Raw genomic sequence first — 24,515 nt, forward strand, 5'->3', positions numbered from 1 at the left:
AAAAAATTGAGTATTTACTCTGTACTCTCAAATTTACATACCTCCACTGCGAATGTGGTGGCTGTATGCTAAAGTTACCTCACTTTCACAAAGGGCTTTGATTTCTCTTTACTGACGAATTGTCAGATGTTCTGTAGCCACTGATGTTGGATACTCGTCCCTGTGGAAAGTCTTCAGAACATCTCAGCTCCTCAGTCCTTTGCTGTCCTTCTAACCAGAGCAGGAGGCACAAGCCAAGTGTCTGCACACTGTGTACCTCCCTTTGTCTTGACTGAAATCATCACCAGGCCACCAAAGAATGTATGAGACATCCATATCAGCTTTGGGAGCTTTGACCTGTCAAACCATGGATTCAGTATTTTATATTCATTTCCTCTGAATAAACAAGGTCTAAAATTTGCGATAGCTCAAAATACATGAAGACGAATGACATCCTAACCCTGAGGCTACTTGCTTTCCTTCTGGCTTAGGAACGAATCACAATACTGCTGATACGGGAGTCTATTTGTTACGTGCAAGACAGTTAAAGGAAGCATATGCAAGACAGTTAAAGGAAGTACAAGTACTACATATCACAATTGCGAGGAAATGATCAATTATAACAAATAACACAAGCCACGATATCCTACTTATAGATAATTATAGCAAAAAATGCTGAAGTGTAAAAAAGGACAATAATAATTTTCATGTTGTTTTTTTTTATGTTTCACAGATGAAATATGTGTAACTTGCACAAAGCCATACAATATATTGCCACTCTGTGGCGTGGCACTCTATCTCCACAACTGAACACCTCTCTTGTGTTTCTTTCTTTCCTTTCCCAGAGATCTGTTTCTCCCACACACATTGTTACACGAGATCCTGCTCTTAAAGGGCGTGCCATGCTTCCTTTTGGGTAACCCTTATCTGCCAATAGCAGCTGAAAACATAACCAACATAGTACAACTTTATTGTACACCTTATAATAAAGCAGGCCCGTATTGATATGTGTATTTAGTGATGACTGAGTCAGTGCGGGCTCTGTCCACTGGTTGTCTCAGTACTAACCAAGCACTGATGTAACAGAGAGATCAGCTGATGTTAAGTGACTATCAGCACTGATAAGCAGTAAACGAGAAAGTTTTAAGATAGTCTGGTGTTTGTTTAGTGTGTCGGTGTGATCAGTGCAATGGCAATCTCTCACAATATTTACCTTCCAGTGATCCAGATGGAAGGTCTGACTATCTGTGATCCACATTGTTTAGCCTGGCGATGAGTGGATCATTGGGTTGGTGCAGAACTTAAAACTGGTTCTGCATCCTTCTCCATTTGGCCTTTATGTTTTGCTTTACCTTTTGATTTTGGGATTTTAATGGGGAGAATTGACAGAGACTTATGTGCATACATGTTCTGAATACTGACACTGTTGGCTTCAGTTTTTCTTCCTTGGACGGCCTTTGGGTCTTGGAGGTCACTAAGATGCATTAGCTTCAGAATCAGGCCTTTCGGCATTATATGGAAATGCTATCATTTTATGGAAAGAGAATGTCATCAAAATCAGCATAAGTCAATTAGGAAATCAATTGAGAGGAAACACATCTCATCGGCTCCATACAGGATCCCGGAGAAGGTCATCAGAGCATCCGCAGCCTGCTTCCTTTTGCCCTTAGTACCAGCCCATCCCTGCCCAGGGTTATAAATACAACCGCAGTGTTTATAAATATGCCAGCTGTGCTGTAATTTACTACTGCTAGCAACTGATTCCCATGCTGGCTGTTTCCAAAACAGGGTCATCATCATCTTTCTCACTCTGTCATTAAATCGAGCGTTCTTACGTCGCTCTTGTCTGCCTCTGTGCCCTCGTCTGCCCACCCAGGAATCTCTCTCCTGCCTCTCCACCATGAAGGTTCTTCCAGCATTTCCCAAACATGGGTCTAGTAACTTGGCATAGGCACCGGCACATCAAATCTGATTCAGTCATTTGGAACAAGTCTGAAATCCCTACTAGTGTTTGGAGGTATAAAGGGATGATGTCCTGTTATGACATCATTTCTTTACCTGGCTTGTTACATTTGAGTTGTCCTGCATAAATCATTCCTTCACCTGACTACACCTACAAGGTGTATGTGCACACAGGTGTTCTGAGTAAAGGTAACATCCTGCAATGAAACACACAGCTTTAAAGTAGCAAATGTGTATGGAAGTCTTCTTCTTTCTTGGTAGACTCTTGAATGCTTGTCTCTGCATGTTTTTCAAATGTGAGGTGGCTGTGCTTTATGGAAGGATTAAAATATATGGATAGATTACAGATGGCACAATGATAATAAAAATCTCTCTTGCCACATCTATGTAAAGCACACCTGGATGACAAATCCAAACATTTAATTTTATAAAGATATCTCCAAACATTCAAATGAACTTGTAAACATTGTTCATATGGTGATTGTGTTATGTGTTATAGCTTGATTAATAAAAAAATATTTCTTAAAATATTCCTAAATATCTACAAAAGGTGAAGTTTTCAATTATGCATTAGCACTTTGCCACCAAACAAATCTACATTGTATTTATTGCTAGGATTCTTTGGCTTGGTGGAACTGCATTCCTGTAATCTAATTTTTTTTGCAAACCTGTTATCTCTTTTCTTCTTTGCCTGATGTACATGGCAGACACTTAAAAGCCCACCATTTTAAGTAATAATTCATTTGATTTCCTTTGGTGGAAAAGATTTATTTTGGGATTCCACTCGTAGGATTTTTTACTTAATCTTGTTTTGGCAAGAGTAATTGTGAGATGGAAAACCATATGACAAAAACCCAGGGGAGTCCCTCATGTAGAGAGAGAAAGAGAGAGAGAGAGAGAGAGAGAGAGAGAGAGAGAGAGAGAGCCTGGTACAGGGCTGAAACCTCTGTATGATGTGGCCGAACGTTTGCCTCATTGCCATGACAATTTCACTATGTCATGTGACTCCAAAACCATAGTTTCACCACAGTGTTCCAGGCAGGAAGCAGCGAGACCTCTTAGCTTCCGTCCTGTTTGGGCACCCTGAATATATGCTTAATATCTTTCATACTTTGTGTTTTTCATGTATATTCACATTAACATTTATATATTGATCCTTGCGCAACTGGAATAATAAAGACTGATCCACAGATTCTGCAGTATTTCATTTAGTCAGACATGCAGATCAGTCTCAGAGATGGAATGTATGCAAATGGTTTTAACAGATCAAGGTGAGTTTGATTGTTATATTATGACATTAATGTAATAATTTGACCTTTGTTTCAGGTTTCACTTAAATATCTCTCAAACTCACCCCATAGATATACACTCCTGCCCCACTCTTAACTGTTCTTACTCACATTTGAGTTCTTTGTCAGGATAAACTAGGGTGCTTCCTGAGAGAATACACTCCCTCTACCAAACCGGCAGCTTTTTGGATGAGTGTGTGTGTCTCGGGTTAACAACTCCATATCTACCTCTATGAAAAGCAGCCACTGAGAGAGAACTGTACTGTGCCAAAGACGAAGTTCTTGTTTTCTAGGTGTAAGATAGAGTCTGCACAAAGCAGCCTTCCAGGCGGCCTAACACGTAATCCTGTACGTGTTAAACAAAGGGTGTTTCGTTCAGTTGTCCTTACATTCACCCCAAACCTCGAGTCAGGGCTCAGGTGCCCCGCCATGCCGTTTCAGCCTTTATCCTTTTTGGTTTATTTTGTTCAGATCCTGTAATGTGGACATCAATTATTCTGACACATTTTATTGATCCTTCGAAATAAATGACTCACTAATCAGCGCTATTTCCTGAGTTTGATCCACTTAATACGATTCATATGACTTTTAAATCAGAACAAATTAAAGCTCGACTGCAAAGATTCAAGAGCTTTGTTAATTTTTTTTCACTGAACAGAAAGCACTTCATAAGTGCTGCTCCCTCTGCCTGGTTTTAGCTTGTTAGTAGTAGTTAGTGGGCCCTTTCTGTTAGAACAGTTCAAAAGCAGTGTTAGTGGTTTGTATTGTCCATCTAGAGAGCATTATGCTGCATTTGTGTACATGTGTGATTGTATTTGTTATATTGAAGCTCTGCTTAACATGCAGTAAAGCAAATTACTTTATGCTATGTAAGTGCATATGCATGTTTGTCTGTGTTTTTGTGTTTGATGTGTGTGTGTGTTTTGCATGTATTCTTCCTGTGAATGATCTGTGTCTCCAGTGTGTCTGTGTATTTCTGTTTGATGTCTGTGTGTATTTTGCATGTATGGTTCCTGTGAATGATCTGTGTCTCCAGTGTGTTGTGTCTGGCTCGTTGGGTGTCTGTCCCATACCACCAGGTGTGCTTGTGACGGGGGTAAGGTGCGTTTGCTACAGCTGAGCGCTAGCTCCTGGGCCCGGACCCTCCGTCAGACCGCCAGGCCTGTAGCAGCTCAAAAGGAGCTGGCATGCTGGTTAAATAGAATTTAGATATTTAGATACATAAAAGATCCTCTTTTATAAAGTCACCATATATTCTGCAGTTTTATACATACAACACAATCATCTGTCTTTTACTTTATGTACAATTGGGCTTAAAACAGGGTATATACCTAATCTCCTTCTTTTATATCTTGGCCAACCATATTCTCATTATAACTAATTTGTTTGTCCAGAGTAACTTACTTGCAGTGATTTGCTGCCCCTCATGTGAGCATAGAGAAGTCAGTGTAAGGACCACTATCAGGCTAACTCCATAGCTAGAGTGGAGAAGGCAGTAAAATTTTGTAAAGTAAAAGTAAAAAGTGCATATTTAAGTGCATAGTGACTCAGTAAAGAGATGGGTGTTCAGTCTTTGTTGGATGTCAGCCACTGTCTCAGTTGTGCGGACAGCCAGGGGAAGTTAATTTCACTGCCTGGGTGCCAGTACAGATTGTAAATTGTGATCTAAATTGTAGTTTAGAACACTCCTTTTATGACTGTGTTTTGTCCTTTCCGTATAAAACGCTCAAGGCTGTAACACAGTGGTCCACAGTATGCATTCCAGTGGGCCTGTTGGCCAGTGAGGGTAACAGACTGAAGCCAGATCATGGCTCAAAGACGCTGAATTCAGGCTGAGGAAAGAGTGGATTCATATTTGACCTTCTACTCAGGGGCAACATTTCATATAGAAAACATGCATACAGAAAAATAACACACACAGTTATTTATTTCATTAAATAAACAGATTTATTTAGAGGAAATGCTGTTTATTTCACATGTTTACCATAATTAAAAGTAATCCTGCTAACTAGACACTCGTCCTTAAACTGCTGGACCCCGAGGAACCTGTAAAATGGCTAGCGTGATATTCCAGGCTGCCCGGTGAGCTCTAGGGTTTTTGATATGTTCACCATATTCATTCATAATTCTGTCATGATGGATGAACATTCTACTTAGAAGAACAGCGGTAATAAAGAGTTGGAGCTTAAGTTGTGATGCATGCCAAATCCATAAACATTTTTAACTTCCCTTTCATCCAGTAAATATAAAGAGGTTTAGTGGACTTGAACCTTGGCCTTTCAGCTGAACTCATACTGAGTCTTTGAGTATCATTTGTGTTTACTGCTGAGAGTGATTACTCATTTCATTTCTAAAAGTGAAAAAGACAGGATTGTTAAAGTTTTACTACTGAACATAAAAAACTTTAAAAGGCATCATTTCTGTATTGTGAAATTACATTATGAAGGAAATTTCAGTCCATCTTACCCAAGAACATGCTGTAGGTGTGTTATTTGAATAAAGTAAATTAGAGGAACACCATTAAAGTAAGACACGTACATACACACACACACACACACACACACACACACACACACACACACACACACACACACACATATATACATACACATATATATGCACTACTTGTGTGTGCCTTAATTAGGGTGAAGCTCTGTCTAGACTATATGATGACAGGACAGTCAATCTGTTTACCAAACCATTCTACTTCCTACAAGCATGCATACACACACGCACTCTCTCTCTCTCTCTCTCACACACACACACACACACACACACACACACACACACACACACACACACACACACGCGCCTTTCCTAATTATTTTGAAAATTTAGTTGTTTACTTGTACACTAAAAGTGTTATACTCTTCCTTTTTTAGAGCAAACGTCAATTCAGTTGTTACTATATATACTATATATTTCTAGTTTTCTTTCCAGATACATAATATACCCGAAATTATAAAAGTTGTTATGAAAACATCATCACAAGCAAGTCTGCAATAACTTTGAGATAAAGTATTTCAAACACCAGAGTGTACAGTAAATGCAGATATGTTCTCTTTCTTGCACCTTCCCCCCTATCTGTGTGTGTGTGTGTGTGTGTGTGTGTGTGTGTGTGTGTGTGTGTGTGTGTGTGTGTGTGTGTGTGTGTGTGTGTGTGTGAATACACGTGTGTATTGTACTTACTGTCTTCTCATGTGTTGTTTACAGATAACCCTTGTAAGGGAGATGATGTGGGTGGGGGTGAGTGAACTGAGCTGGGCTAGTATCTGTGCACTTTGATGCGTGCTCCACAGTGCTACTAGATAAGATGAATCACTTAGAGATAACTCCTCACCTATCACATCGATCTTAGACCACAGCAGACACAACACGGTGTATGTGTGCGTGTGTGTGTGTGTGTGTGTGAACACACGTGTCCTCTGATCCCTCTCCATAAAATAAACATGCAACATGTTCTCATCTTTTGCTCATGTTTTTGTAAGCTCAGCGTGGACGTCTCGATCCCCTGCACCTGATTCAGCCTCAGAAGCTGGGTGGTCTCAAACACCCTGACTGAACTTTTGACAGTGCTGCTAAGAGACTTACGTTCATCACGCTGATCTTACTGGAGATCAAATCGGCTGGAATCTTGTGGGGATCCTCGAAGAGGCTCTGCTCTCCTCTACACGAACTGGACGTTCTTGCTAGTACTCTCACTGCCGTCAGGGGTCGTGCTTTGGCCAGAGAGAAAACGCTGCATAAGCGCTTTACGTAACTTATATCACTAGAATTTTGGAAGAAAAGCGCCGAACAAAATCAACAACCACAACTGAAATGTATTGTGCAGCCACCTAGAAGCCCCCACCTATTAAACAGAGGATTACATTTGCGCTAAAGTTTTAAGAGGAGTTGCATTTTATGTAATACGGGTATTTATAGAAAATAAACTTTTTTCTTAGTCATGGCCGAAATTAAATGGCCCAGTGACTAGCTGTGTCATCTAAAATGTGGCACTATAGCTCCACCTCTGCCTTTAATTCTAGGCGGGTACGATGCACACGCGCGGCTCTGCCTCACCTAATCCCCGTTATTTACAGAGTTCTCCGACTGCAACAGGCTGCGCTTGGACAGCTCAAGCCGTGGGAATTCTAGTCTTGTGAATGAGATTAAACCATGGATCGCTATAACTCCTTCTTTAGGAATACTCACTGTTGAGCATTTTTGTTTGTCGGTTAAATACGGCGTGACAAGCAATTAAACGCGTCGCTTTTCAAGCGTCCTATAATTTACACCCGAAGACAATCACCGCGCTGTGGAATTCATGGAGATTTTGCAAAATAAATCATCACATTCCTTGAGGCGCGACTTTGTTTGTCTCGTACGGGGAAACATCTCCTATGGCGTGAGGGCTGTTCCGAGTGGATTTGATCGTAAAGGACCGTGATATCGCCCCTCTTAGAAGAGCAGCGGATCGCACTCCATCCCGCAGAAACTCGTTCTATATATTAGAAGTTTGGAAAGTTTGGAGTCCCCCCCCCTCCACACAACAAACTGGATCTAAGATGAAAAGCCACTGGTTTGCTCTTGCGGGGTTTTGGTGGAGCTCTTGTTGCATGTTTATTGTTGCAGGTAGCAATTATTTATTTGATGGCAATAACGAGGTTCATTCGAGCCCCATGCATCCGCGGTTATGGACTCGCGAAAAGAAAGAAATGCAAAAAGAAATACTGTCCATCCTTGGACTTCCGCACAGACCGAGACCACATCGGTGGAACGGCAAGTTCAACTCGGCACCGCTTTTCATGATGGACCTATACAACACCATAAACAGCGAGGAGGAAAATGAAGTGGATGGGAATTTAGACCAATATAAGTCGATGTTTACGACGCAAGCGCCCATTTTAGCCTCATTTCAGGACAGTGCCTATTTGAACGACGCCGACATGGTGATGAGCTTTGTGAATTTAGGTGAGCGCAAAACCTATTACATATTCTCTGATGTCTATCAAAAACGCTGAAATATTTACCGGGAAGTGTCTGGTCAAACGGGACAGTGGTCACTTCGGGATGGCACACGTCTCTTAAACACTGATGACATCTTAATCTGTCTAAAAAGCAAAATTGTTAAGATTTAAATTACATGACTCAGATTAATGCAGGTTGTTCCCAGCTACTAAGCTGTTGTAATCATTTCAACTCTGAGCGTCAACCAGTGCGCAATATGTTGTTGCGTATCATTTTGACTAAAGTTTACTTAAAATTGTAAAGTAAGATTTATTAAATTTACTCTATGTGTGATCTATACTCGAAGGTGTGAAGGATGCATTAACAGTAATGGGGTGCCTATGCTAGTGATACAGTGCGAATTTTCAGTCCCTCCATTCAGACATACAGTATCACAAAACACAGGTGCAGCGGACCATTAAAAAAGTAACATGGAAAAGTAACAGCAAGCACAGCAGCCAACTTGCGTTTCTCAATACTTGAGTGTAAGTAGGAAAATACTGAAGCTTGTATTTATAAAAAGCCTGTAACGTTTTTCTTAACCAATCACCGCTCGATGCGTGTCTTACACGGCCAGTCGCGTATAGCCAAGCCAATTGATCACTTAGCGTTTATTACGACGATTGCGCCACTTTAAAACCACATATATAACAAGTGTCTCTCAACACGTTTATAATGTGTCAATTTGAACTTAAAATACGTTTATGTTCGTACGCTTTCCAGCGAATGCTCGCAAACCAGTTTTCAATTACCGATATTTGATTGGAGCGTTTTGTAGATTTAAGTTTATTGCCTACACGTCGCTTTACTAACACACGGATTAGTCGTTAGTTTATTAGAGACTGGAAAACTATTATTCGCTTGCCACGCTGCAGCGATTTCTTAGGGTTGCCTAAAGCACTAAATCTCCAAAAATAATCCCCCACAAAAGCAGGAAACCGCAACCAAATCTGTTAAATCAGTTTTCCTTGTATTTAAAGATCGAGGGAACTGGTTGCGTAAATAACAATCTAGAAGATTTACTTAAGACCTATTATAACCCTCAGTTAATATGGGATTAATGGATTTCAAGAGGAAAACACCAACTGGTGTGACGCCATTTAGGAAATGTTAGCTGTGGTCGCTAGTTGCACATCATGATGTATTTCTAGCTAATTAGGGTTTACTTTGTGGCCATCCGTCTGCAACCCCTTGGGTGTGTGAGCGGGCCCTAATTTGGTGCATATTGCCTCAAAGCGTTTACTTTACTTTATTTATTTATCTTTTCAGCGGTGCGCATCGCAGAAACGTGCACATCGTTCTTTCCGTTTTACTCTCTAACGAACAGAATGCAAAACTCTGAATGCGATTGCAATTAATGTTACTTCAGCCAAAACGGGCCATCTGCTTTGGAGATAACTGGGTTCTGTTGACTACCAGTTGTCGGTCGACTCGGCCAGATCACCTCCACGTTTGCTTTCTTCGCTTTTTTCCCTACCGAACGAGGTCGGTGGTCTTGATTATACGTTTATTTACTGATTTATTTATTTAGGTTTTCTTTGGAGGGTGGGCGAATGCTGGTGGTTTCTAGATGGCTCAGTGATGATCCTCCCACTCGTGAGTCATGTAGAAAAGGATGCGGTGATGTTTACGGAGCTGGTTTTTATTCCCATCCAAAAAAGGTATTGGTCAATAAAACGAGTGTAGCGAGTGAGGCACGTCAGGGACACCTGTGCATATTTTATTAACAACACAAAGAACAAGATATAAGTAGAACATGTTTCCTCTATGAAAGTAGGTAGGCCTACTACAGAAAAAATGTTACACATGCAGTATGAATTTGTGTATTATTTTTTCAAGTGGTTATTACTATTCCAGTTACCCTTTTGATGTTGAACAGTAATCTCTCTCTCCGACACACACACACACACACACACACACACACACACACACACACACACACACACACACACACACACACACACACACACACACACACACACACACACACACACACACACACACACACATTCAGTAAACCTGGAATTAGGGTGTCCACTGACTGAGTGGAGTGCAAAACGTTGTGTGAATCAGCAGGCCAAATGCCAGCATTGTTCTAATGTCAGTGCACCTGATCCAGGAGGGGCTCCTCTGCTCTCCTCTGCTCTTAGCAGTGGCAGTTAAGCTCTTGGCACATGGAGCTTGAAACATGCCCGGGTCCTGTGTTTGTTCATAATGTTGTGTGTTTGCCCTTTTTTCTAGCTGAGGGGATCTTCCAGTGATCCAGGGAAAACCCTAAAGCAATAAGCTTCTCTGTGCTCCTGTTCTTTCGAAAAGGTCTTATCACTGGACCTTTTTATTTAAGATTGTGCTTTGATTGTGGATTTCTGGAGTTGAATGATTCCTCTTAAATTGCCAATGAAATAGGCTTTTTCACAATATAATCCAAAGCAGGTTACATATATCTGTTCTAGTGAAAAATCTCATTCCATCACTCAGACTGTTGCTAGCCTAACATAGCTGTCAGTCCTTCACTTAGCAAAGTCCCCCAAGACTGAACCAAAGGTTCCTGTCTCTGTGACTACAAAGCCTATCTACACACTAAGGGTGGGGATTTTCTCAGGAGCTTAACAAGGTCTAGACAATCCTGTTTTTTTCACTTCTATTCCATCCTTCAGAAAGTGCTTTTATGTTTTATCTTGTCTGCTTAATAAAGTAATTTAGTGCTCCTGAACTCTGTTGATCTCCAAATTTTAGAGTAAGCAATTCATTCACCAGCCCAACTTGTACTTGTGGCCAAGTCCAATCAAGTGTAATTAGTAAGGCTTATGATCTAAGAGTTAATTGTTGTGCAGCTTTGAGTAATGCCAGCAGGACCCATGTGTAGAGGAGTGCTGCATCTGCCCTGTCTGCTAAGAAGGGAGTTAACATGGAAATTAAGGGAGGAATTTCAGTTATGTTGCTGCTCACAATGAAAGAAGGGGGATTTTCTGGGGAATGACTCAGCGTATACACTGTAGGAGGCTGGCTAAATGACTCAGCGTATACACTGTAGGAGGCTGGCTAAATGTCCTTGATTAGATCAAACCTTTTTTGTTTGATGGGGACCATCCTCTGTAATATGCTTGGAAGAAAATAACTTTAGTGTTCATAAAGCAAAATGATTCTGATGAACATGTTGATGAAGCCCAACCTAGCAGACGTGTTCTGTTTGCAGACCAACAGCTGAAATATCAGTGTCCCAGTTCTCTCTCTCTCTCCCATCCTCTCGTTCAGAGATCTTTAGATGAAGTAAACATGTTCAGACTCTGATTATCCAACCATTTATGTGACTTTTAGTCTTGGCTCCAACGCCTACATACACACACACAACACAGTCGATGACCAGAAGGTCAGAGATAAGGGGTCTGGGGAGCCTCTCTCCCCCCTTTTGTACCAAAGAATGCGTCATATCACTCCTTCCCACAACACAGATGTCTGATATCACACCAGTGCTGACGCTACAGATCAGAGGAATGAGGATTTGATATTCACTATTGACGAATCTCATGTTATCGGATACTATGTTAGCACTGTTCCTCGATCAGTCCTGCTTGGCAGTCTCCTGACTGCTCAGACTTGGGGTTGTGTTGGGCGCATTTAGCTTGGTTATAACAGGTCAGTCAGAGCTATGGAATGAGGATACCAGATTGGTACTGAGATAGACACCTCTGATTTCGAGGCAGTTAGTGAAACATGCTGGTATGGAGAGGAAACTATGCGTGTGCTCGCTAGCACAGACATACACCTTGAAGTGCTATGTGGAGTGATAAGTGAAAATAACTGAACTTGTGGTTACAGCACAAATATTGTACATCACATTGTCTGTGGGCATATGCGAATGCTTACTGCACTCGTGGAAAAGACAGTAAACAAGCCTTTTGATATTTGAATACTCTTGCCATGTGTAGTGACAGTATTTTATTTTAAAGACAATGTGGATCTAATTAATACTGTTCCTGCATGATTGACCATGGGAAGCCGTATGTGCAAACTGCTCTGTGTTTGGAGGCATGTCTGAGTGGTGGTGAGTGAAGGAGGGGTACGATGAGGACGGGTTAGTGAATGTCACTCTCAGCACAATGCCGTATTCCAGCCACATTCCCAGTGGTGGCATGGCATGGATTTACCACCACGTAATAAAACGTAAAATACAGCTCGCAGAAATGAGAGAGGTGAAAACAGCAAGGGGGCGTCACCCAGGGAGCAGTAAACAAAGACCTGACCTGGGAGCCAGCAATGCACAAGTCAGGGAGTCAAAGAGCAGACTGGGATGAATGACTAGTACATAATGCCTCCCCGAAAGATACGAGAGAAAAGACAGAGAGGAAGACACTGATGTAGATGAACCAGTTTGAACCAGACTTTAGAGAAGAGAACATAATTAGAATTCAGACATTTTATAAATACAGATATTTTAAGTCTTTAATTTGGCATCTGTCAAATATTACTAGAAAGTATAAAGTCTAAATTAACATCAAAGGCAATAAAGAGCATTAGACGTCATAAGCTAACTTTCATCATCCATTCACATTTGTTGAATATGTGTAATAGGAAATGCAGGCAGACAGACTCTGAATTAGATGGACGCTAGCTGGAAACAGCAGGGCAGACAGCCAGTAACACGTGCAGTAGTCTAATCTAATAGCTAAGGCATGTCAGCATTATGTAGCTCTGTTTCCTAAATTATAATATAACCTGTAGCCTGTAGCTTATATAGGGCTCAGACGCTGAAGCAGCAGTGAAACTTACAGCAGGGGCCTTAACTACAGCTTTTCATTTCACAGAAAAACCATCAAGGCCTTGGATGAAATCAGCAACCTTATGTACTTTTTTCAGTATTGATAAAAAAAATAATAATAATAATCAGATGTCGGTTTGAAAAAGAATCTGCTTAGCATGTACCAAGGGTCTTATAATGATCTATTGTCTGCAGAAAAATAGATTTGTTTAATGGTTCATAATTATAATCATAACCATAAGAAATGTTTCTAACAATTTGTCTTCTCATATAAGACAAATGTGCAAAAGACAGCTTTAGCTGATGAATTTAGCCCGTGGATTAGTTGATAAAGTTTTCAAACCTCAGATAGAACATGATGCATTTGGATCTGGAAGGTTATCTATAGTTGCATCAGCTGTAAACATTGTCAAGCTCACGTTTTCCGCAAACAGGATCTAGTCCTGGAATTTGTACTGAAAGTAAAAGCATAAAAGATAATGATTATATGCAACAACATTCACAGGCTTCTGTGTACCTTGTTACTATTAATACCAAGAGAAAGGATTAGAGTGATTAATCGTGTATTTAAAGTTAATTAGAACTCTGAATAACATCAGTAACGTCTACGGTGGACAGAGATGCCTCCCTGAAAGGGAGCGATCTTCTCCATGGGTCTGTTGAGAGTCTCGACATTTGCAGCTTCCTGAGTGGCAGAGTGAAAGTCGTGTAGACTCAGCAGCTCCAGGGACCCACACCGAAGCTCCTTTTTATTACGTGTTTTATTTCTCGTTAATGTGAAAGTGCACATCATAAAGGCAGCAGCACGCCTGGCCCCTCCTCGTACACGTAGGAGGAAGTTCCATTCATTTAAACACTATGTTCATACGGTTTAATACGCGTTTCTGTTAAATATTGAAAACTATTCTCTCGTCTCTCAAGTTTTATGTAAAATGGTATACGGTATACAGTTTTAGATGACCAACTTTAACTCTGAAGGTTTAAACTTTAGTACATTTAAGAAATGTACCAAGTAAGTAAAATAAAAAAAACAACATGTTGATTTCAATTTGATAATGATGTATTACCTTAGCATATTACCCTGGTCTTGGGGGTGGGTGGGTAGTTATCCACAAATTCATCAAGAGGACCAAACCAATATAGCATGTCGAATCTTTAAAAAGTGCAGAAACACTGTTTCTACCAGATTCAACAGGGGATGTCTATCTTATGACTGGTCACAGAGGTGTTTAATGTTGACAGAGCCTGTCAATATGAGACGAACATTACCAACGTGTTGTTACAAAAACAATAAACCCGACATATTTATATGCAGAATCCTTTTCTATTCTGTGTGATGATTTCTATAATGGGGCTTCTTCAGTGGGGCTGGCTAAGCGAATGCTTTTTGTATGACGAATGAGACGACAAACAGACTGCAGACCGTGAGGATGAAATTGCTTGTTAGTCAAGTATAATTGCCTGTTGCATGAAATTGCTGGTGGCATGTTTGCTCATATAAACTTAGCTTTCAGAAGAAATGTTAGCTTTCGTGATGTACTGAAACAAGAAAATAAGGAAATAGAGAGACAGGAATGAGCTAAAGTGGCACTAGATATTCAAGCCTCATGGTACATGGATGGACAGATGTGATTCTCCCTCTCTTCTCCCAGTTTTTGTTCTCCTCTCCTACCTACACACACACACACACACACACACACACACATTTCAAATGGTGCATCACACTATTCAGTGTAGGGATTTCTAATACATACACACACACATGCAAAACTACTTCAAAACTGTATTTGCCTTCACACACTCTCACATACATATATATACACACCAATCTAGTGGCCAGTAGACAGGTGATGTATCTGGTATTAGAAAGATCACTGCAGCACAAATAATTCTTGCTCAAACAAACCTAACCTTACATTTGTACACAACCAGAAGTACTGCACCATGCCCGAGCTTTGAAAATTGGTCAAATATGGACCTCTGTTGATGTGTTTTAGCAGCATGTGTTGAAGACCTTGTTTCATGCACACCCTCTAACAGCAGCAGCCGATATACTCAGTGAGACAAAGACACAAAAGGCATAGTTTAAGGGTGCAGTCCATGTAACATAATGCAATACAAAGGAGTCTTATCAAAACAAAAACAACAACATTATCTCTTAAGAGCTCTGAAGACATCACAAGACGGCAGTGAGAGGCACAGGTGTCAATAGAGAAGAGCTAGACAATATAAAGGTGTCAAGAGTAGTTTTTAGAGTGGTTTAGGGACCTAATTGGTCCCATTGTTGCCAATTCACGTATGTTTTTTTTACAGCTAGCTTGTTTATAGAAGCAGTAATCTGCAGCATCAGGTAACAGTCCAGTGTCGCTTAAACTAGACTACACAATGTCATAATTGTTTTTTCCCCCCAATGCATGTTTAATAGAATACATTATTGATCTCCTTTTAGGTTTCAGTGCTTTGGTTCAGGTGTAAAGGTCGAAGGTCGAGAACACATGCCCTCGTTATCATTCATCTAAGAGCCCAATACTGCTCCACACTCACTGAGCTAGAATAACTCAAAATCACTAATCTGCAAAACAGAAACACGGACTTCCTGCGGCATTCTGTGCAGCTAGCAACCATCTGTCATTTTTTTAACAAACACATACAACCCAAACATTCCTAGGCAAAATTAGCTTAGTGTATCTAGGCTAGACTAGAGATTTCAAATGGACTAGGAAGGAGAAAGTAAGAGTGAGAGAGCCACTGAGACGTATAAACTCGGCGGGTGGGACAGCGAGGGTTCTGGACGGAGACGGAGAGGACGGGTTTGGCTGATGTACTTGTTGCTCTGGAATGTGAGCCACCAATATTTTGACTTCTCCTTTGGAAACAGCTGCGTTTCCTTTTTCAAAGATATTTTTTCCTTATTTATCTGATCCCTCAGGAGAGATCTATCTCTGCCGCCTGACAGTGGCTTCCTCCTCTACATCTGCCTCTCTAGGCAGCCCTGATCTCTCTCTCTCTCTCTCTCTCTCTCTCTCTCTCTCTCTCTGTTTCATACACACACACCTGTTGCAGCACACACAGATCACTATAGCAGGTCTCTAAATGTAGCGTGCAGACAGTCAGACACACACACACACACACACACACACACACACACACACACACACAATCAATAATACACTCACAAGTATAAAAATGCCCTCACATGCATTCACCGGAAGGAAGTGATAAACACACACACATACACGCACACACAATCTAATGACAATCTAAGCCATAGCAATACTGGAAAGCACATGCACACCCAAAACTTTCCCTTTCTCTCCATTGTACCCCAGGGATAAGCCCTTAAATAACATTCCAACAGGCCATGGAGACTAAAAGGTATCCTTGACAATGATCATCCTGAACTTGGCTGCCTTTAGAAGCAGAAACGTTAAAATTAGTAGTGTGCAGTATCGGGGGTGGCAAGAAAAAAGAACAGAGGAAAAAATGACAGTGTGTCTTTGTGTATATTTGCTCACTTAAGTTGACCAGCAGAGCAGCAGACTAGAACCAGGCGGGAGAGCCAAGCAGACATGCCTGACTCCACAAGCCCTCTCACACTGTGTCGCTTCCGAAGGAAATTGACCGAATCATCAAGGAGAAAGAGTCTAACTGAAGGAAAAAACAGGTCAAGGTGTCTGTTTTTACTCTGCCGTAGTCCGCTGGTCAGTGATTTCTAAATAAATACTGCGATATATGGAATCTGACGGAATGATTGCGGGGTTTCGATTTGTTTGGCACCACTTCAGAAAACAGCTTCACAAGAGGCAAACGCACCTCTGGGCATTTATGTTCTCCACACACAAGGAAAACAAACTCTACACACTTTCTACATTTTACTGGTGTTAAAAACATGACAACACAAACACATGCTTGTGTGTTTTCATAAGTGTCCAATTATTTCCCCAATCTGAAAATCAGTTTGTGTATCCAAACATATACATTTTCTAGATATAATACACCAGTTGGTGTGACTTTTGGACCTTGGTTGAGTTTGTGTTTTCATTGTTTGATCATAATGCAGTAGAAGTTTCATCTCAGAAGCTCTTGGATGTTAAGTAATGAAAATCTAAAACACAAGCTAATTCACACACACACACACACACACACACACACACACACACACACACACACACACACACACACACACACACACACACACACACACACACACACAACAAACACACACACACACACACACACACACACACACACACTCCTTTTTTCCTCCAGTTGCATTTGGAAGTGTGCACACAGCTCTGTCAGAATCGTGACCATGGGCTGGTTTTGTTTGTCTGTGTTTTGATAACATTATTGGCCTCCTAGCGAATTGGTTTATGCATCTTGGGAGTTTACTCTTTAGCCTGTCCGCTCAAACACACAATGTGAGTGAGCTCCACACATCATCTTCTATGAGCACCCAGTACCATAATCCCGTCCCAAAAATATTTTGTCAGCTGTACTTCATGGACTTATTTTTTATGAATGTCTATATATGTAGAATGGAGGAAGAGAATGGGGAATGTTTATTTTCCAGCCCATTTCCTCTATTTTATGGAATTTCCTTTGTATAAAAGGTTATTATATTTGTTGACAGGTTGTTGGCTTGTACTGGCACGTGAATAAATATGGGTGAATTTGCAAAGCCCACGGAAGAACTAGCAGCTGACCATTCAACACCCAAGACACACAAGACCATATTGAACACACACACACACACACACACATATTTGGTTGGTGGATATAAAATCATAATTTCAAATGCCAATATTGCCAATAAACAAGACGTGTTGTAGAAATATATGATGTTCCTTATAAGCAAAGGAACCTCATTACAGTTGTGAATTAGGCCATCGACAGTAACTTTTTGCATGCTCACACACACACACACACACACACACACACACACACACACACACACACACACACCACACACACACACACACACACACACACACACACACACACACACACACACACACACACACACACACACACACACACACACACACACACAAGTCAATAGATAGATCAACAGCTGAATTCCTGTCTGTCATGTGCAATGAGGCAAAATCTTCTACTGACACACAGGTATGAGCATCTGACTGGTGGCATTGAGTTAATACTGATCCACCTGCAGATAGCTACTGCTGCTTACCAGCCATTAGGATGAGGACACAGATGCCAGTCACACATCTGTTAGCACGGTCCTGGCCCAGCTGCAATTACCCCAAATTACTGCAAACCAAACTCTGCCCTCTGGATCCTGAACCACTGCAAAACCTCAGAAATACCTCCAACTTCCATTTATCCCCGAATGGAACGCTACTGCTGATAGACTGAAATAGAGGTTTTGAGTTTTTAGAAAGTTTTTTTGGCAAAAGTCTGCCAAAATAACATCACCTTTTCATCACCATTTCAGTTTTTTTGCTATACAAGGAACTTCTGCATTCCTTGATGTTTCTGAGTGGTACATATACAGAAAGACATTGGAGTATGTGATGGGCAGTGTTCTCTTTCAGAGGAACAAGCGGATTATAGTCGATAACTGATTCCCAGCCCAACACTGAAGCTGAAAGATGTCTACTCCCTAAACCCACTAAAACATTCAGGGATTATGTGGTGTAATGTCTGGACACAGATTTTACATGAACTGAGGGATTCATGTGTTTTTCCCCCTCCTGTGGGAAATAGGAAAGAACGACATACAGTATGAATAAATTCTAATTACTGATTTATATATTTGTAGATAGAAATATAATTACATACAGACAGAGAAATGCAGGAGTTTCATTTACATTTTCTGTCTCTGTATAATTGAAGTATGGTTGCAGCATTAAAACAAGTGTAATCAGATTAAAACAGTTTGCTTGTTAAGCACATTTAAAACCATTTGTCGTTGCTCTTTATGTTTTTATTTCAACATCACTGATTACTTTCCATTTCTCTTCCAATTTATGACTTTCCAAAGGTTTTTAACATACAAGGGGTATCCGTGTCTTCAATGATTACAGAATTCATTGCTTGTTCATTGTTTCTTTGCTCAAGATCAATGATCCATTTGTTAACACTCCGTAGTTTTCTGGATGTGTGAGTAGCATGAGTAAGACTGTGTTGAAAGGAGCTCTGATTAGCCATAAACTCCTACACTTCTTGCTGACCCATACCAGGTCCAGGGTCTCCTGCAGGGATGCCTTTCATCCTCTATCCAGGTCAGAGACGTGGATCAGAGCTGGGGTGTGATGTGGAGGGAGAGTGCCCCCAAACCCCTGTGGCCTTCCAGCTGCTGAAGCCCACACTGCAAACCTCTACGACCGGCAGCCCGGTCCTTGGGAAGACCCCAAATTCCTTAGGGAAATTAAAAACAAATGCTTATTCCTACTCCAGCATTGTGTTTGAATTAAAAAGGACCTAATTTGGGGGTCAAACTCTATGTTTTAAGAACACATAGGATTCTCAGAGACCTCTGTGGTGAAGAATGTAAGATTAATGATGAGAATTTCTGGTCCAGTGTCATAAAGCCAGAAGGTTTAAGTAAACATATTAGCTAAATTTGTCTAAGAATCTCCATAAACTTGCCTCAGCGTTGTTAGATGGTTCCAAACTGGAGTTAATTATCATTTACATTCCTGAGAGAAACAAAACAAGCAAACTTCACGAGCTTCATGCGAAAGAGGGAGCAGCTATGGCCTTTAATTATGGAAGCTGGAGTAATTCAAATGTGGGTGAGAGCACAGAAGACTTGTAAAGGTCCTCTAGAGTGGTATAATATGAGAAGCCTCTGCGAGTCTGAGAATACATGCATAAACACTTATGAATTCTTCACATATCTGGTGCTCCAGCACATTTTACAGCTTCCAAATCTCTTGCATATGACCATGTCACAGGGTGTGATGATACTGGGTGTAATTAAATGCTTTGTTTAACACTGAGATTCTCTTGCCAAGTTTGTGGTGTCATATTTTGAATAAAGCTAATTACAAATGCTGTTCCCTGAATTATGTTTCATGCTTTCTCTTAGTGTGTGAGTTTGATTGTTTTTCTCTGTTACATGCTGACATTATGTGGTATGAAGCCCTGGGGGTTTTGCACAATGTGAGCCTTTGTGTCATGTGTTCTGACAGCGCTCGGGTAATATAGAACTGCAAGCATGTGAATTACTTTATTTTCTACCTGTGCAAATCTTTAGAACTACGTGTGAACAATTAACCTTGTTTGTGCTTCAGTACTACGAGTACTTTGTGCTTGTGTTTTGGGTTATAAATGCCTTCTTTATGACATCATAAATTTATGAAAAAAAGTTTTTGTTTGAAAAAGAGTTGATATTTGCATATCAGATTAATATAAGGTTAAAAAAATCCTTTCCAGTAATTAAATAAAAGGTTTATGGAACGTTCCCTCTCCCTAAACACCTGTGTAGTTTATTTACTCTGGTTCAACACAACCCAGCTGTTTACTAGAGGTAATACTATTACTGACTGTGTGCACACCAACAGTATTCCTTCTCTCTCATGGCTTTCCTGGAGTGGTCACATGTTTCAAGCAATGTTTGCAGCTCTGCAGAGAACAGATGGTCCTGCCTGATGCTGTGAAGGAGGGAGGATCTCCGTGATTGCTCCATGAACTAGCTCATGCTTCTGCTGCAGTGAGACTTACAAGTTAGCTGACCTGGATCTCTAGGGAATCCACCTTGAGATCCCATGGGGATCCACTCAGAGATCCGCTGGGGATCCACCTCGAGATCCCACGGGGATCCATCTCGAGATTCCCTGGCTTTCAACTCAGATGCACAACAAGCTCAATGCAATCTGTAATGCATTAAGACCTGAGACCTCAAAACAACAACTGTCAAACAAAATAGGCAGTGTTCAGAAAAGGCAGTTAAAATCCCTTACAAGGTCTCTGTGGCACCCTGACTAATTTTACATGTTGGGTTACAAAAGAGAAAAGGCATGTCTTCATTCTGTCTGTCCTCTTCTAAATGTCAAATTGCATCCTCATGCATTTCATGAGGATGGTCTGTTTGCAAATAGGACTTACAACAGGGTCAGAGGTCAGCCGTTTGATGCTGTACTATACATGGTTACATCCTGCTGTTGGGATCTACTACACCATTCCACCAGATATGTTCTGTTGGGATCTGCTACACCATTCCACCAGATATGTTCTGTTGGGATCTACTACACCATTCCACCAGATATGCTCTGTTGGGATCTACTACACCATTCCACCAGATATGTTCTGTTGGGATCTACTACACCATTCCACCAGATATGTTCTGTTGGGATCTACTACACCATTCCACCAGATATGTTCTGTTGGGATCTACTACACCATTCCACCAGATATGTTCTGTTGGGATCTACTACACCATTCCACCAGATATGTTCTGTTGGGATCTACTACACCATTCCACCAGATATGTTCTGTTGGGATCTACTACACCATTCCACCAGATATGTTCTGCTGGGTGAGAGATTTGTCCATGTGTGGAATGTGCTTGCGATTCTTACTTGAGACACGTAAAACTCAGAATTGTAACTGACTTGTAATGCAGTGCATAAATTCTTCTAGCATTTGTTTATGCTGTTTCCGCATGGGAAGGTTAATCTATGGCAAGGCTACATGACTCCTCTCTCTCTCTCTCTCTCTCTCTCTCTCTCTCTCTCTCTCTCTCTCTCTCTCTCTCTCTCTCTCTCTCTCTCTCTCTGTCTCTCAAACTCTCATGTTCCAGCACAAAGCACAGCTGTCTCACCTCAAGCTCTGAGATCTGCAGTTATCAGTTGCTCACAGCACTTAATAAACACTGTAAAATACTGTGAGAGGGACAATAAATTATATTTGCAACACTGTTGATACAAGGAGAACGTTGTGCTTGACATAGTCACTGTCTTAGCCAAGAGTTCAGCACCATCTGTACTGTTACATTCTGCTGTGACATCAGGAGTCAATCAGCATCAGGAACTTTCAAAACAAATCTACAGCCAGCCAATCTGTCCAATTAACAGTCATCATAGTCAGTGTTTGCATTGACTTTTATTTTTGCTAATTTTTAAATGATTACAGCTTACATTTCATGCCTCTGTAGGCCTTTTACACAGTAATATTACACAGGATCTCTAAACTTAATTTATTTGAAACATTTCTGAGTTAGTAAATTATCATTTATTTTCTGTTATTTTCATATGCATAACTACCATTTTCCATTGCACCTAAGGTTATTTGTTCTAATGCTTTCAAACGTTTCATGTTTTCAAACAATTTCAAGCAAAAGCCTGCCAGAAAAATAATGCACATGTCAGTACATTATTTAATCTTGAGTGACACTGAACTTTGGTACTGAATTTATTTAACTGTAATCAGGAACTTGTAGCACAAAGGTTTAATTTCTTCAGATTATATGATTGCTCTATTGCCGTAGTCATCAGCCTCATGTTTTCATGCTGCCCGGACAAGAAAGACAGAGTGTGACAATAATACTATGTACTATTACTAATAGTATACATATTCTTACTTCAGGGCTACAATATTTCATCCACATGTTAAATGGCTACTTGGTTTCCAGTCTCTGGATGCATTAGAGAGCTGACATCAGACGTCCTCAATAAGAAACGCAGTGTTATGCACACAAACACTGCAGCATCACACATCAGTGCAGGTTATCAGACTCCTCCCCTGCGCACACGTCTCCCTGTCACTCACTGCTGACCGAAGCCAAATGTGGGTTAGCCGCTCGGGGGGGTTTGGCTTTGCAACTACTGTGGCACCCCCCTTTGTTTTGGAGTGTATGTGGGAGGAGGAAGGAGGAAGGGAGGTGTGTGTTCTTCTCTTTGTGGTTGTGGATGAGGAGGAAAAAGATGAGGTGTGGTACATTATATACAACCACAATTATATAGAGACAACTGCACCGCCACTCCAGGGGATACAGTGGAAAACATTTAACGGGCTGGTGGCTGACGTCTGGCCCCAGGGTCCTGCTACGAGTCCTGCTACGAGTCCTGCTATGAGTCCTGTCCTCACCCAGCCTTCTCTGTCTCTTCCTCTACCCTACAACAGCTTTGGGTTTTCTCCTCTTACTTTTGTATCTCTTCTCCTGCCTTTCTGGTGTTTTTTTTTTCTGTTGGAGGAGAGATGTGACTCTGGGAGTCGTTTCCCACAGCTGCTCTGTAGGTCCGAGTCCCCTCTGTGTCGCTATGTGTGGGCTAATGACTATAGCACAGAACCGGAGGAGCCTGGGGTTATGCGAGTGGAAACACAAAATCGAACCAAATTAGAAAAACTTTTTTTCATTCCTAGCCTTTCCACATAGACTTCTCTCCTGATTTATTTTTTACTTATTTTTGTATGTATTATTCTCTATACAGATGTGTGATTTACATCCACCTGTCAAACAGTGAAGGAAAGATTTGGAGTTGATGAAAATGAGGAGGCTTGTGGACTGTGTCTGCCATTTTGATGCCTTTTCTTGGTTGCTGTCCATGATATACAAACTTCTTTTTGACATCATTCTCTCTAAACAACTTTACCCAGTGCCAATATTTTCTAGTACAGCAATACCATACATAAACGTATTCAATTTTCAGTACTCCCATCCAAAGCTAGATGAGGGTTTTGAAGCAATTTGTGAGTCAGTGACTTCTGGAGCAGCTTCTGTTAGCGCTCTATGTCATAGATTATCTGTCAGCTTTGAAGAAGCCTGTGTTGCTGATGGACTGGATTGACTCAGCTTTTACCGAAAAGGCTGTGAGCGAAGTTAATGAAACGGCCTCAGACACATGCAACAAAGGCTGTATTCAAGCTTAGGTGCTGATGTGAAAAACATCACAAAGAGGAACTCTGGAGGTTTCTTTCAATGCACCTTACACATGCAATATTGCAGGGGTGAAAAAGTCAGGTGTGGAGCTATCACAGCTGGGTCTAAGATGGATTACAGCCTTTATCACACTTTTCTTTTTGCCTTTTTGCTTGGTGCATCTTCTTCGTCATAGAGCTTCGGAGGTCCCACTGCCGCTGGGCTGGACTCTAGTTTACTATGCATAGGTATGTTGTCCAAGGCTACTCAGTCAGTTAGCACTAAAGAGGCAGCACACAGACAAGGTTTCCCTCGGGTTCTGCTTTGGACCCTTTTGAATTTCTCCACAGACACTTGTTATTAATATAAAATGCATGTGTTGGGACTGAGGGTAGGGTATGTCACTCCCCGACGAACTTTGACCTCTTTATGTTGCTACTGGACCGTTGTGCTGCTACCGGAGCAAAGGCCATGCGCCTCAGGTGACCCCTGAACCCCTCCATCTCCCATCCGTTCATTCCCCAGACAGATACTCCTCAGACCTTTTCTTTTCTGTTCTCTCCCACTCTCTCCTTTCTTTCCCTCTCCCTCTCTCCCTTTTTCTTCCTGAGGAGGGAGGGCTGGGGTGGAAGTGTGGGCTCCATACCTCCACATGGTGAGAAGCATGGAAATCCAATCAGTACAGGACACTTCATCCCGGGCCCTGGAG

The 24,515-nt window shown here is 41.2% G+C and overlaps 1 protein-coding gene across 2 annotated transcripts in view; it reads left to right on the forward strand.

The window, feature by feature from the left end:
* Positions 1–7,261: 7,261 nt before the first annotated feature.
* bmp6 (bone morphogenetic protein 6) overlaps positions 7,262–24,515 on the forward strand; it is a 30,610-nt gene continuing 13,356 nt past the window's right edge. For both annotated transcript variants that reach the window (XR_013132371.1, XM_077012275.1), the window contains exon 1: positions 7,262–8,183. Coding sequence is in view for 1 of the 2 variants with exons in the window: in XM_077012275.1 (XP_076868390.1) it covers positions 7,778–8,183 (406 nt within the window). In the remaining variant the exon portion in view is untranslated. The remainder of the gene's footprint in view (positions 8,184–24,515) is intronic.

This window comes from Brachyhypopomus gauderio, chromosome 7, assembly GCF_052324685.1.
Source record: "Brachyhypopomus gauderio isolate BG-103 chromosome 7, BGAUD_0.2, whole genome shotgun sequence".
Taxonomy (NCBI): Eukaryota; Metazoa; Chordata; class Actinopteri; order Gymnotiformes; family Hypopomidae; genus Brachyhypopomus; species Brachyhypopomus gauderio.